Source organism: Takifugu flavidus, chromosome 4 (genome assembly GCF_003711565.1).
Source record: "Takifugu flavidus isolate HTHZ2018 chromosome 4, ASM371156v2, whole genome shotgun sequence".
Classification (NCBI taxonomy): Eukaryota; Metazoa; Chordata; class Actinopteri; order Tetraodontiformes; family Tetraodontidae; genus Takifugu; species Takifugu flavidus.
The window spans coordinates 4,863,733-4,878,189 of record NC_079523.1 but is presented as its reverse complement, the minus strand read 5'-3'; the positions used below and the strand labels follow the sequence as shown (position 1 = coordinate 4,878,189).

Sequence of the window (14,457 nt, the reverse complement as noted above, 5' to 3'; positions counted from 1 at the left end):
TACTGAGAAATTGGGCAACCTTTACTGATACAGCAGTCAGCTTTTTGGAAACTTGCCATGTCCGTACTGTTATTTACACACAAGGGTGAGCTGCAGGAAGTGGTTGTGGTAATCAATGTTTACTGAGAAGCAGGGGAAAGTATCTGTCCGCATGCTCGTTATAGGGCTCCATGTGAACATTTGAGGGTTCGGCAGCTTGCTCAAAGGTACTACGGCAGTGCTCTGAAGGTGTCTCGACCTCTCGCCTGGTTACCAGAGCACCTCCCACCTTTCAACCCAGGGTCTCTTCTACAATTTTAACAAAATTAACCCTCATTTAACCCAAATCTGAGATCACAACAGGATGAGATCAACTGTGTCTCTGTAGCCCCGAACATTTAGCACAGACAAATGTCAATGCCTGAAAAGTAGATTAGTTCTAAGCTTGTAGAGTCACTGCGTAATCCACAGAATATTTTCAGTGGCTTTCTGACAGGGGTCACCGGAGGAGAGGCAGGAATACACCCTGGACAGGTCACCGTCAATCACAGGACACACACCATCCACTCACACACTCACAATGAGGGGCTCTAGTGTCATCATAAACCCATTATTAACATCTTGAATCTGACACTTACCAGAGCTCCCAGGAGGACTGCTCCTCAAATTCATGCTTCAGAGTCCAAACCCAGAGACAGTGTGGACACGTGTAATTGGAAAAGCCAGCAGGGTCACATGAGCGCCAATTTAACTCAATTTGCTCAAACTGGACATGAACCAAGAGCACTTGGAAACACTGCGATGATTGTTGGTTGGGGGGATCCTGATGCTGATGCACGCTGGCCTTTGGGCCTCTCTGTTCGGATCTGCTGTGTAGCCTTGACCGCCTGCAGCTGGAACGCTTCATGATAAACATTTAGATTGGAATAAAACCCCTCGATCTGCCTTCACACTGGCAATGTACTGACCTCCACCTGACCTGGAGCTTCAGGAAAGACCACGTTGAAACAAATGTAAAGAGATGACCGTTATCAGATTCTTTAGGGGCCTGACAGAGCGTCTGGTTCTGACTGTATGCACACAAATTAAATAATCTGTTAAAGAGTGAATGTGAAAGATGTTTAGACTGTCAGGAATGTTCACAGATGCTTGTGATCCAGAGATGAGCCTGGTCCTGTGCTGCAGGTGGAGGAGTGGTCGGAGTGGCAGAAACATGGCTGAAATCAAATGTTGGATGAAGTCAACACCTGAGAATCTCTTTCAAAGTGTTTATTAATGATTCACTCCCTCCTTGAAAGGAAGGGCTCAAACACATGGGGGGGTGAAAGTGAGTTCCCCCAACAGCATCGCGATTATAAATTATTGGTCCTCGAACTGAGACTCACACGGATTGTGATTACAGCACCCCCCCCCCCCACCACACACACACACACCCCGACTAAAACAACCAGGAACCCTTATTTTAGGAACATAACCAAAAGGATTCATTTATTTCATGACTTTATTTAATCAGAATAGAAAAAAAAAACAACTTCCTTTTGATTCTGATGTTCTTTTAGCCAAACACAATGATTCTTTTTTAAAGAAAGCTATTACATATGGAATGTTGGACTTACAAATGTAACATACATGTCAGATGTAAAAGCATTCATACAGTGAAATTATCAGATTTTCATCAGTAAGCGGGTAAATTGCATCCAAAGAAAATGATTGCAGGGATTATTAGAGCAGCGTTTAGCAGCTGCTTAGCATTTACGCTTCAGGTGTTTACAGACAGCATAGACCACCGATCAGAGTGAAAATACAGTTTTTAAAAAAAGAAAGACTGGAGTCTACAGTAGTCCTTGAACCTGGAAATGTGGGCTTTTGCCTGCAGCTCAGAATTTAATAATCCACTGCTTGACGCAGGCGTCGGGCGAGCTGGTGACCAGGGTGTTCTCGTCGATCCAGGCCAGGCTGCTAATGTGGTGCAACCGGTGGGCGTCTGCAGACGAGAGAAGGGGGTCAGTTTTCGAAAAGTTGACCTTCTTCTGGTTACAAAGTAAACTATTCCAAATAAAATGTGGACAGTTTTCCCCGGGTGGTGGTAAAATTCTCCTTAATCACACAAGTTTATGCGATGGCTAGAAAGTAAGGATTTCAAAGATCATTGGCGCAATAAATGCGATTCTTTTTCCACTCAGATTATCAGAAAGACGTCACCACGTCACCGATGTAAAGCTCCAGGCTTGTGCCCTTATGTTTTCTCTGCCTGCCTGTGTGTGTGCTGCCCTCTCTATCGGAAAACAGACTTTATCCACATCGCCCACTTCACCAAACACTGACGTCATCCTCATGGTTCTGGTCATAACAGCCGAGTGCATCAAACCAGGGGCAGAGGGGATTCTATTCTCCTGTTAGACGAGCTTCGCCACTCACCCAAAAGGAATTTTCACTTCCAAAATAGCTGTTTTGGAAGAACACTTGACGGCACTGCAAAGGATTGATCAGAACCTGCTGCCCTGACGGTCTGAACCACGCAGCGTCAATGGTTCTGTCCGAGTGAAGCCGCGCACCTTTTATTCTAAGGGAAGAAAGACTATCTACACTCTGCTGCTCTGGGGGGAAAAAAACACTTCAGAAAAATCAAACTGCTGCTTCTCAACAAAAACAACTGTCTGAACGGGACGAGCGAGGACGTTTCACCGAGTATCTGAATAAAGAACTGTTCTTTGACCATTCAACCTGGAGCAAGTGTGTATGGGTTCAGCAAATGTACACACAAATGAATACACATGGTGTGATACTGAACCTTATGTAACATGAAGAGGGCACCTGTCTATCATAGAGCCACAGTGTTACATCACATACAACAGAGATAATAAAGATAAATAAAAGCGTGATTATCTTGATTGGATAAACTATCAGGTTCTGTTATCTTCTTGTAGCTAGAAAGTCCATCACAGTACAGATTCTGGACCGTTATGGTTGCATCTCTGTTATCGGAGGCATTAAACTGGAATGCCCTGCCTCTACTATGCCTGCAGGGCTCACCTGGGATTTTAATCCTCTTGTCTGCGTCGCTAACTGTCCAAACGTACACCATCATGTCCATCCCGCCAGTTGCAAAGTGCTCATTATCAGGGGACCAGGCCAGGGAGACTGGTTTGGCGTGGTGTCCATAGTATTCATTTTTGACCTGGAAGAGAGAAGAATTGTGAAGGCCCTCCTGAAATGAAGGAAGAGTGTAGAAGAGCAGACTGTAGTGTGATAAGCATTTACCGCATAGTCATCTGCTACCGAATAAAGAATAACAGATTTCTTGTCGTTGATGATAGCCAGGTGAGCCCCATCATCAGAATAAGCCATCCCTGTGATCTGTGACTTGGTGTCGATGGTTCGACCCTCGTCCTTCAGGGTGTTGCCGTGGATGGTATATAGATGAATCAAACCATCCTAAAGTCAAATTTAAAAAATAAATAAATAAATGGAGGACTGAAAACATGACATTGAACTTTAGCCCCCGTTTGGCTGGCTGCTTACGTTTCCTGCCACAGCAGCAGTGGTGCCTCCAGGGTGGATCACTCCAGATTCCCCTTCATATCTCAGATTGTCCAAAGTGAAGACTTTCTTCTTGTCCTTCAGCAAGACGAGCTGGGGAAACAAAACAAAGTACAATGACAAAGAAACGAGGGTGATGCTGGCTCCAACCTGACCGCTCCGTGTTTAAAGACCTGCTGGATGCAAACAGCCAGCGACAGCCCCCCGGCTGCTGCGGATAAATGTTTAGGCTGCGAATCCATTTTCACCACATCACTGGCACTGAAAACCAACAGGCACTGTTGTTAATATTGACCACCCGACCTGGGCATAACAAAACCTTAAAGCAGCGGTATTATCCCACAATGGCAGGTACCTGTATTCTTTCTTGCTGAGGTTAGTGAAGCGCAGCGTGTCGTCCATGCTGCATGTGACCAGCTCGTCATTATCGTTGACCGCCATCTTGCTCACCTGGTTGGTATGGCCCTTCCCTGTGAAGCAATCATTTTCCCCAGTTTCTGCATCCCAAAAATGTGAAAAAGTTGTTAAGGAGAACAAAAAAAGCCAACACAAGTCTATTTATCACAGTTATCAAGAGTAAGGGGCTCGGACTGGGACCTGAGTAAAACTGATGACCCGTGATGTTTACTGACCGGGGTAGTGTGCTTGTGGCGCCACCTAGCGTCGAATAGGTGTCAACCACACAATCATAATTCATCCGAGTCTATGTATACAGGCTGGCATCAACAGTAACCCTCAGGTTCATTTTTGATGATTTTGATGATCTTTTTAACATTGTTTTGAGGTTGTCAGCTCCAGCTTCGGTTCGCTCCATGTTCACTTGTGAAACGCTGACGACAAAAGGATATTGATGTGCCCATCGTGACTTCCTGAGTAGATGGCTGATCGGCCGTCACACTTGTGAACCGTCAGACACTGGATGGATTTGCTGTGACCCTGGAGGATGAAAAGAACCGTTACCATACTCACCATGAACATTTCACTGCAAAGACATTAAAACTAGTGCCAGAGCCGCGAGGCAGCAACTAAACTCCTGCGGCCGACTGATTCAAAGACGCTTGAGCACTTGTGCAACTACATTACATCAACCGGTTATTCAAAAGAGTAAATAAATAACATTTAAGGACACGACGGATACATTGTGGGACTGCTGGGATTCTGACCTTGATGGTGCGTATGGGTCGGTCAGGATTGTTCTTGTCCAGATAGTTGATGTATCCTGACAGAGAAATGCTGAGGAGGTGCTGCCCCTGCCACAAGCAGCCCAGCTGCTGGTCGCTCACGTCCGTGCCCAATTTGAAGGTGGTCACGGCCGTACCGGCGCCGACATCCCACAGCTTCACCGTCTTGTCCCCTGAGGCAGAGATCAGCTGAGTGCTGTCAGGGCTCCAGCTGACCTGGAGAACGCAACACAGAGACCAGGAGGGATTTACTGGGAATTCTTACTGGGCGACAGAAGCGGTGTTCCTTCCTCCGTTACCACAGGGCACACAAAGAAGACATTTGCTGGAATAACGCTGGGAAATAATACTTACAGCATAGACTCCACCGTTGTGAGCTTTCTCTCCACCCAGCGCACCAACTTTCTCACCAGTACTTCCATCACAAACCAAGATCTAGAAAAGGCACCAGATTGTGTTTCTGTATTACACCTTCACACCTTTTGAGGAGTTTTTCTAGAAGAGTAATCGAGCCCAGATTTCCTGCTGACTCTATACTCACTTGGCCGTCTGCACTGGCCGTGACAAACCGGCTTCCATCCGGAGAGAATCGAACACAGTTGACGAACTGGTTATGTTGCTTTTAGAGATTACCCGGGATTGAGAGGAGGATGAAGTAAAAAACAAGAGGGTACACAAAAGGATGTTTTCAGTTCATGTTCTGGCATGAAAAAATACTGATGTTTCATCTGTTCTGCTGGACAGCTCACGTAAAAATCTGACCAGTACGACCACAAATGGTTTTGAAAGCATAATTGTCCAGGCTAGTATTAAAGACAAGAGCAGAACTCACAGTAGCCGTGAACTTGAACTTGAATGGAGGGCCCTCGAAGAAGGAGGCGCAGTTGTCATCGCTGCCAGTTATAAGGCGGTAAGGACGCTTCTGCCTTATATCTACGCTGTTGATTACTTTGGAGTGGCAAGCCAGATCCCCGACCGTGGAGCCGCTGTCCCAGAGGAAGACGGCAGCAAACCTAAACCGCGAGCAGAACTTCTATAAGTGTCTGCAGCAAGTGTGCACATTCAGATATTCCACAGTTAACTTGGACCTAGACCACCCTGCATGTCATCAAATAAATGTACCGTTCCCTTTATTTCAGAAGTTCAGTCACTAGGAGTTGTCGGCGAACAGAAAGATCACGTTTGTAATCTCCTAACTCCCACGTCTGACTCACTTTTCTCGTCCATCTCCGGCAACAGCCATCCTCTTGCTGTCCTCAGTCCACGCAATATCCTTGATCTTGCCTGAAATAGGGTTGTACTCGTACTTGAGCAGATGCTCCTTCTGAGTGGTGTCCCAAATCCGGACCTTTCCAGATGCATCTGAGAGTTGAAAAACACATACAGTTATTTAAAGGATGCACAAATTACATGTCAAAAGAACCCGATGAATTAAAAAAGTGACTCATGTTGATAGGTGCCATTTTTGGCATCTTATATCATCCTCAATTATATCACTGGCAGAATGATCTTTGAGCTTAACGCTGGTAATGAAACTGCAGCATATAGATATTTATCAGAAGCGTCACATAGTGGGGACAGGGAGGGGAGTGGACAAACAGGAAAGCCCTCTGTTGATGTTTGCTCTGGCTACTTACCTCCTGATGCAATGTAGAATCCACTGGGGGAATACTTGGCAACCGTAACTTGGTGGGCATGCTCGGTGTAAATGTCTGCTATGGCAGGGTTCTGTGCAAAAGGAAGATGTGAGACATCAGTGGGGTGTAAAAATTCAGTAGCCATGTATTTAACACATTTACATTTTAGTCAAAGGCTGATCTGGCTTAATTTAACAGAAAGGGTGGAAAATTACTTCAATGTTCCTTATGATGACAGACTTCCCGTTGGTATACAGGAAGTTGTTGTTTTTAGGGTCTCCTCCAATCACTTTTGAAACGCCTCTCTCCATCTGAGGGAGACTGGCAAACACAGACTCTACAAACAGAAACCAGACAACCAACTTAGAAGGCAACAAAATGAAAACAGTAAAATAATAATAATAATAATAATAATTATTATAATAATAAGGATAATCAGCTCAAACAGCAGCCTGAATTTTATGACCTGCAACACATCAGATGAAGGTGTTTCATCACCAGAGTTCCTACTAAGATACAAAATGGTACTGTAAATAGGCCATTCTAGTTTTTCAGCAATCAACATTTGAGGTTGGGATTTTGACATGTGCAAAATGCATTTGTAAATTAATCCGATCATTCCAGACACTGTGACTAAACACTTAGCTATAACCTCATTAACCAAATAAGGTCAAAGTAATGTTTTTTTCAGATTATTATCATTATGTTAAAGACTGACTTCTGAATGGCCAGGTTCCAGAGTGACTTTATTTCCTGTTTTTCTTTTTCTTTTCTTTTTTTTTTTTTTTTTACAGAACGCATAATTCATCAAATACAAGCCATCTTTGTGGAGTTTTGATTTAAAGTAAACCTGTCAAGTCACTGTGACTGCTGGTCAAATTTACACAAATAACAAAGCATTCAAACATAAGTCCCAGAGTGCCCTGCAATAGATTTAGCCGTGTTGTACACCGCTGTAATTACAGTGAATATGAAAGTTTACTTTACGCCTCCAACTGTATGTTTGTGTGGGTGTGTGGGTGTGTGTGTGTGTGTGTGTGTGTGTGTGCGTATGTATGAGAGAGAGAGAGAGAGAGATCTGCGGCATAACTCGTGGATCACGGACCGTCAGCCGGTTTCTGTCTGTACATGTCACAACAATGGGATGTGAGCACAAGTATTTCCTCTGGCATATGCCATTAGCTGACCTAGCTAACGTCAATTTAATCTGGCCGAATGTAATGACAGCGTGAAGAAACGGAGCATCATCACAACACATCATGCAACCTCTGCGAAAGTAATCTTACATGCACAACACGGACGCCGTGATTTTACACGAGATGTCAAGAATCACTCGGTTACTGTCTGGGCGAGGCGAACATGCTAGTACTGTGCCTGGCTGACTAGCCGCTGGGTAACATTAGCATAGCATCAATTGCGGTTTAAAGGAAGACCTGTCCCTCAAACCCCACCATTACCAACAAGCACAACTTACTCTGCTGGTGCGTCATTTTTCGCTGCTGTTCGCTAGCCTGACGTTTCTCGTCCAAATGAATGAAACAGTGGAGACAGTGACGCTTCCCCAGCGGTGCACTCCCTGGTCACACAAACACGGAAGCGGGTGTTGCTCTCGCTCTGCCTGGCTTTGCCCATATATGGTAAACTCAGGTTCTCCGCCTCGGCTGTCAATTAAAAGCATTTTTCCCTCAGCGCTGTCTGACAGGCTACAACACGCTCTCAGACCAAGGATTAGATAAAATGTACACTTTAGCGCCTATTAGAATAGAAAAAAATAGGATAAAGGCATTATGTTCTGTCGATCATAAAAGTACATATACACTTCAATCAATGTTAAAAATGTGAGGAATTAGTCATTGTGCCGAAATGCTGCAAAAAGCAGACAGATGTTTACCATTTTAATGAGACCAAAGAGCACTTTCAATAATGACTTGAACAGACGGTCTTGGAAGTATTTCAGAATGACTGGTCAGATGATTTGGAAGCATAATTGTATCACTTATAACGGGATATGGTAAAACAGTGGCTTTGCACAGAACCCACTGATGTTACTGTCAAAAAGGCATTATAGACCACTATCAAAGAATTTAAAGTATCTCTGACTTTTCCTCCCCTGTTTCTTATAAAGCACAACCAGAGTGCTATCAAAGTGATTACTGTTTCATCGAAGTCAGTTAAACATTCATATAGTAGTTAATTTTACAATTATAAACAAAATAAAATTTCAATTCTGCGTTGGCTTGTCAGCACTACAAGAGGCAATTCAGAAAGGTAGGGGTTAGTTCAATTTAAAATCAAGATAAATTCCTCACTTATTGCAAAATAAGATAAACTGTACTGTGTCTTGTGGGGTGAAGAAAAGCACCCAATGTGAACTATAAATGGGGCAAACCTGACAGGATTGTGAGGTTTCCAGGATACCTGAAAGGCAAGCAATTGGGCAACAATTCTTGAAATATTTATTGTCATTTCGTATAAAGAAACTTGCGCAAACACAAGTAACCCAATTACATCCCCAATATACTGCTGAGGTAAACTTTCACATGGTTTCCGAGTGACCTACGATTACAAGAAGGTGGTTTTAAAGTCTGATGTCACCCTGTCTGTCAGTTGAACGCATCACTAGTCGGGAATAGGTTGAGGAATTCCCTGACCTATTTTGGATAAACTCAGATTCAGAGGCTGGGCTGCGGCAGCAGCACATATAATATGTGATTACTTTATCTTTTTTCTCTCTCTTTGCATGCGGTTCAAATCCATTTCAGTATCACCTGACATGTCAAATAATTCGACGCACCTGTTAATTTGTCAAGCAGGGTTCTCAAGCAAAGTTTTCCTTATTTAGCAAGATTTTTATATGTATTCGAAGAACATCAGAACTGTTTTGCTATTGCTTTCCTGCGAACATAATTGTGTGTATTAGTTTAATTGTTCAGTTGAAACTAGATGTTAATAAGTGGATTTTCAGTTTTGGGGAAATAAACACATTTTCTAAAGTAAACAACAGTCGATAGGAACGAGTTATCGAACTTTTTAAATTCACGACTGATTTAACACAATTTTCGCAACCTTATTAGATCGGGGTTTTGTGGTTGTGCACACTCCAACATTATAGATGGCAGCAGAGGCTACTTATGCTCGTTGTTTTCCGCTGTAACTAAAACGAAGAAGGAATAAGGCGCTGCCGGTCCGGCACCACCGAAGAAGTCGCAGAGTTGTTGCATGCCAATGACGATGGCGGCCGCCTTAAGAGGAAGCCTGGTAACATTGGTCAAGGTTAGTCCTTTTGTGGTTTAAAAAGCTCAATTCTAAGAGGAAAAGAAATTACTGACATTGAGTTGTGCGTGTGTGATTTGGTTAGTCCAACCGTGATGTCACCATATTACTATAACCAAAGAGCTTTGTCAAGCATGTCTTGCCGCTAAGTCTTTATTACATTATCAAAAAGGTACATTAGAGTTAATTTATGTCTGTTAAACGTTGAAAAATACTAAATCTCCTTTGTAATTGTAAACTAGTCAACTGAATCGCTTTTTATTATAGATCTGGATTTATTTAAGTCAACAATGAGACTAGCGTCATTATTTTGCAGAGAGCCGTTAACTGCATTGAAATGAGCTGGTAATTGTGTCATTTCTTAACTTTCCATTCCCATAAATCACAGCTACAGTAATATGTGTACAGTTAGGTTAAAAATCAGTGACATATCAACCAGAATCCCCCTGAATCGTCTACACACGCATTGATGCAGAATTTAATGTGGGGCACTGCTTATCTCTTATCTCATAAAACCAGCTTGTTGAACGCACTTTTAAATTAGACTTGTGTGTATTTATGTGATGTCATATGTACATATGAATGATATGTTAATACCATAAAAAAGGTTTATTATCACAGATACTAGTATAAACTAACTTTTCCTACTTACCGGTATTTATTCATTAAAATTTCATTTGGAGGAATACATCATGCAAATTACTTAAATATGTTTTTAAATCACAGTGTAACATTGTGCATCAACAGTGTATTTAATCAGACTTTTTGGTGAAAAATGTCATGCAATGATATCATGGAATTGTATGAATCATATTTGACAATTAAGATTATACAAACCCCAAATGTTCTTTATCATATCTGTGATCCACAGGGATTGGGTGGTCCCCGGTGGCAGCAGCTGGCCTCTCGGCAGTTCAGCGTGTCTGCTGGTCTCTGTGGACCAGATGGTCCACCTACCCGTGCTGACGCTACCTTCAATGTCACAATGATACCCGGAGATGGAGTGGGACCTGAACTTATGACTGCTGTGAAGGATGTGTTCAAGGTATTTTTTTATGAGTTTCTTATCAGGCATGAGTCAAATATGTCTTGGGAGATTTTTTTTCTGTGATGGAAAGTTTTTATTTAGATGGAGGATGTATTGTTAACAGTTGGTGTTAAATCTAGGCAGGAGATGTCCCCGTAGAATTTGAGGAGTTTCATCTGAGCGAGGTCCAGAACATGGCCAGTGAGGACAAGCTGGAGCAAGTGTTAACCTCTATGAAGAACAACAAAGTAGCCATGAAGGGTATCCACACATTTCCCTCTTGTCAAATTAATTTCCAAACCAGCATGAGATGAGGTAGAATTATATACCTCTAAAACATTTGTGATGTGTGGATTTGCAGGTAAGATTCACACCCCAATGGAGTTTAAAGGAGAGTTGGCATCATATGAGATGAAACTAAGGTATCAAGCATATTTATGGTATTTCTTCACCTATGTTCAAAACCACTAATATTTTCTTATTCCACAGGCGTAAATTAGACCTTTTTGCAAATGTGGTTCACGTGAACAGTCTGCCAGGCTACAGCACTCGCCACAATAACTTGGACCTGGTCATAATCCGTGAACAGACTGAAGGGGAGTACAGCGCCCTGGAGCATGAGGTAAAGGTCACTCCTCACTACCATAATATTAATTTGGAATGGCTGTCTTACAAATGATGCATATCTTTGGTTTCTTTAGAGCGTTACAGGTGTGATTGAGTGTTTGAAGATAATAACCAGAAAAAAGTCCCGACGCATCGCCAAGTTTGCCTTCGATTATGCCACCAAAAAGGGCCGAAACAAAGTCACAGCTGTTCACAAGGCCAATATCATGTACGTGGATTTTCATTTTTAACGTGAAATTGGCAGGTGGCTTTTGTGCAGTCACTTAGACTCATGACTCCAAAACCTGTCTTTTTGTAGGAAATTAGGCGATGGCCTGTTTCTCCAGAGCTGTGCAGAAGTGGCAGAACTGTACCCTAAAATCAAATATGACAGCATAATCATTGACAACTGTTGCATGCAGGTATCCACATCCTCCCGCCGTCAGCCAGTATTGATTTTCTGACTAGGATGAAGTCCCTCTTCATGTTTTGTGTCTTCTTTTTGCTGCAGCTGGTCCAGAATCCATACCAGTTTGATGTTCTTGTAATGCCGAACCTCTATGGCAACATTATTGATAACCTGGCAGCTGGGCTGGTTGGAGGTGCAGGAGTTGTTCCCGGGGAAAGCTACAGTGCAGAGTATGCAGTGTTTGAGACTGTAAGTTCTCCCTGGCGTTCTCAGCTACGTTTTACTGGAGCTTGTTTCAATTTCAATCCTGGCATGTGACTGTTTTAGTAGAAAAACTAAGTGTGGCTCACAGCTAGAACGTAAAACTGACTTGCTTGTGTCTCATCTCTTTTTCAGGGAGCACGCCACCCTTTTGCACAAGCTGTGGGGAGGAATATTGCCAACCCGACAGCCATGTTGCTCAGTGCTGCTAACATGCTCCGGCACCTCAAGTGATTAGAGCCCATTTCTTTGTCACTGTCTTGTTCTGCTTTTGGTTGTTGCTATGTGGAAGACTGTTGTAGCCACTTCTCAAGTTTCACTGTATTGTGTTGCAGCCTGGAATTCCACTCTCATATGGTGTCAGATGCTGTCAAGAGGGTCATCAAACAGGGCAAGGTAAGTGTGTGAGCTACACATCTGTTCATCCAGATGTATGCCAAACATATTTTCTTTTATTTTGCATTATAAAGCCTTTGTTATCTCTAGTTTAGTAGTCTCTAAACCTGCAACAATGGTTCAATCACATTAAGGAAGACTGTCGTTCATATCACACCTTTATTTTGAAATTCCTCCACCATGCATGATTTCCTGTTCCTGCCCCACAGCATAAAGTTGTGAATCAGATTTTTTTTTTTGTCCTGTGTAAGTGTAATTTATTGTGATGTGTTTGGTTTGTAATATTTGAAAATGAATGGTTTTAATTGTAGAGAATCAAATACCCAAACACATTGAGACAGCTTCAGTAATGATTTAAAAATGGTTTAAAGACAACATTTGAAGGGTCCTTCCTCTCCCCTTTCCTTTCCACCCCTCCTTTACCCCCTACCCCCTCATGGTGTGTTTGTGTACATCTATATGCACATTCCAGGTACAGACACGAGACCTCGGCGGGTATTCCACCACTGGAGATTTTGTGCGTGCCGTTGTGGAAAACCTGCGTCACCGTCCAGTCTATTAAGATGTTTCATCACACCCTTCACTGACATTGTTCTTAACATGATTCAAGACATGTTAAGACACACCTCCCTTCTCTGCCACCTGTGTGTTAACGTCTAACAAAGCTTTTGTTACATCACAAAAAAAACTCACTCCTGAAGAGTCTGTTTTATTGTGAGTATCATTTGTATGATTATTCCAGCTGATGAATCTGGATTTATCAACAGATTCCGGCAGCTGCTCTACATTTACATCTTAAACATCAAGACCATCAAACATGTCAGACCAACAGTTTTGTGTTGTCATTTGAGTTAAAACCGAGTTACTTTAGGGCAAATAGAAGCCCTCAGAGATGCAGTGTCATTGTAAAACAAATCAAAAAACAAAGTTAATTCAATGTATCTCTTGATTAGTGCAAGCGTGTATTTATCTAACCATAGAAAGCTGCCTTCTCTGTGAGTTTTCTTTGTGGACTGTTGCACAGCTTCTGGGTGTGGGTGAATTATTGGATCTCCTGCAGATACTCATATCTTTATTTTTCTTGATCTTGTGTAGTGACTTATTACCATGTCCATAAAGAGCTCGATGACATGTACAAAGCTTTGCATAGCATGCTGCAATCCTGTAGGATTTTAAATAAATATTCTGCCTTATCATTTCATGGTCAGCTAAAGTAATATATTTGTTTTAATGATACATTTTCTAATGGCTGTATTCCAGCAGCAGTGCAAATAAGGACCTGTTCTTTTTAAAATTGATATTATACTCTATTTCGTGATCATAAATGTAGAGCGTGATTTCATACTAAAGCTTGTAGAAAGTGTGATAAATATATAATAAATAAATAATGTCTTGTACTAATCACTGATGTTAATGTGAAAGAGTATTAGTACAGGAGTGGATGTGGGACAAAGCCAGTGTGTTGTGGGTAAGATCTAGCATGTATTTGGTATTAAAATGCTCTCTAACATGCAGGCTATCATCCTGCATGTGGGCGTGTGTTGCTGCAGCTGTGCATATAGTGACAAACTGTCCTTATGTTTTTTTTCCAACAGGTGCGCACTGGAGACCTGGGGGGTTATGCTACGAGTGACGAGTTCACCCGGGCCGTCATTGCTAACCTGGATGTCTGAGCTCTGTTTGCAAAGCTGCTCAGAAGCATATACGCACACTAATCTGCTAAACTGGCTACGCACATGGAACCTTTTATGAGCAGCTCACATATTTTTCATACGGGAAGGTTCAAAATGCAGATTTCCATATATCTCTGGCAACGTTTTCTTAAATTATTATTTATTTACGCGCACACATATCTGTATTGCTTCTTAATTTGTGAGACATATATAATGTATTATGTGTAACGTCCTGGTGCGACAGCTGCAGCATGAGTTGGATGCTTGTGACCCGACCTCACATCTATGAAGATATAGTTCATATGTGCTCACAATTACATTTATTATGAATAGTATTTCTAGATATAAGTGATGCTAATTAATCATTAAATATGTCAAAGAATGCTTATGTGTCACGTATATATGTTGGATTTCATGGAGAAAGGACACTTAATCACAACCACATGGAATCTGCAAATCTTTTCCTAATATAATT

At 42.2% G+C, this 14,457-nt stretch overlaps 2 protein-coding genes across 3 annotated transcripts; one reads left to right on the top strand and one right to left on the bottom strand.

Moving 5' to 3' along the window:
* Positions 1 to 1,233: 1,233 nt before the first annotated feature.
* wdr1 (WD repeat domain 1) lies at positions 1,234 to 7,963 on the bottom strand. Its single transcript, XM_057030696.1, has 15 exons — positions 7,812 to 7,963; positions 6,553 to 6,674; positions 6,338 to 6,428; positions 5,915 to 6,062; positions 5,533 to 5,713; positions 5,242 to 5,319; positions 5,055 to 5,135; positions 4,683 to 4,916; positions 4,368 to 4,455; positions 3,875 to 4,031; positions 3,693 to 3,780; positions 3,502 to 3,612; positions 3,241 to 3,414; positions 3,013 to 3,157; positions 1,234 to 1,963 (listed from the first exon to the last, which is right to left on the bottom strand). Exons 1-15 carry the CDS (start codon positions 7,825 to 7,827, stop codon positions 1,857 to 1,859), a joined length of 1,821 nt encoding a protein of 606 aa, XP_056886676.1. The 5' UTR covers positions 7,828 to 7,963; the 3' UTR covers positions 1,234 to 1,856.
* Positions 7,964 to 9,450: 1,487 nt separating this feature from the next.
* On the top strand, positions 9,451 to 14,364 carry idh3b (isocitrate dehydrogenase (NAD(+)) 3 non-catalytic subunit beta). 2 transcript variants are annotated; one of them, XM_057030116.1, is made up of 11 exons: positions 9,451 to 9,610; positions 10,482 to 10,655; positions 10,778 to 10,898; positions 10,999 to 11,059; positions 11,127 to 11,259; positions 11,339 to 11,472; positions 11,563 to 11,665; positions 11,755 to 11,901; positions 12,049 to 12,143; positions 12,249 to 12,309; positions 13,905 to 14,364. In XM_057030116.1, the coding sequence occupies exons 1-11, from the start codon at positions 9,557 to 9,559 to the stop codon at positions 13,980 to 13,982; spliced, it is 1,161 nt and encodes a 386-aa protein (XP_056886096.1). In that variant the 5' UTR covers positions 9,451 to 9,556; the 3' UTR covers positions 13,983 to 14,364. The 2 variants fall into 2 exon arrangements, with proteins under 2 accessions (XP_056886096.1, XP_056886094.1); XM_057030114.1 differs by lacking the exon at positions 13,905 to 14,364 and adding an exon at positions 12,782 to 13,710.
* Positions 14,365 to 14,457: the final 93 nt, after the last annotated feature.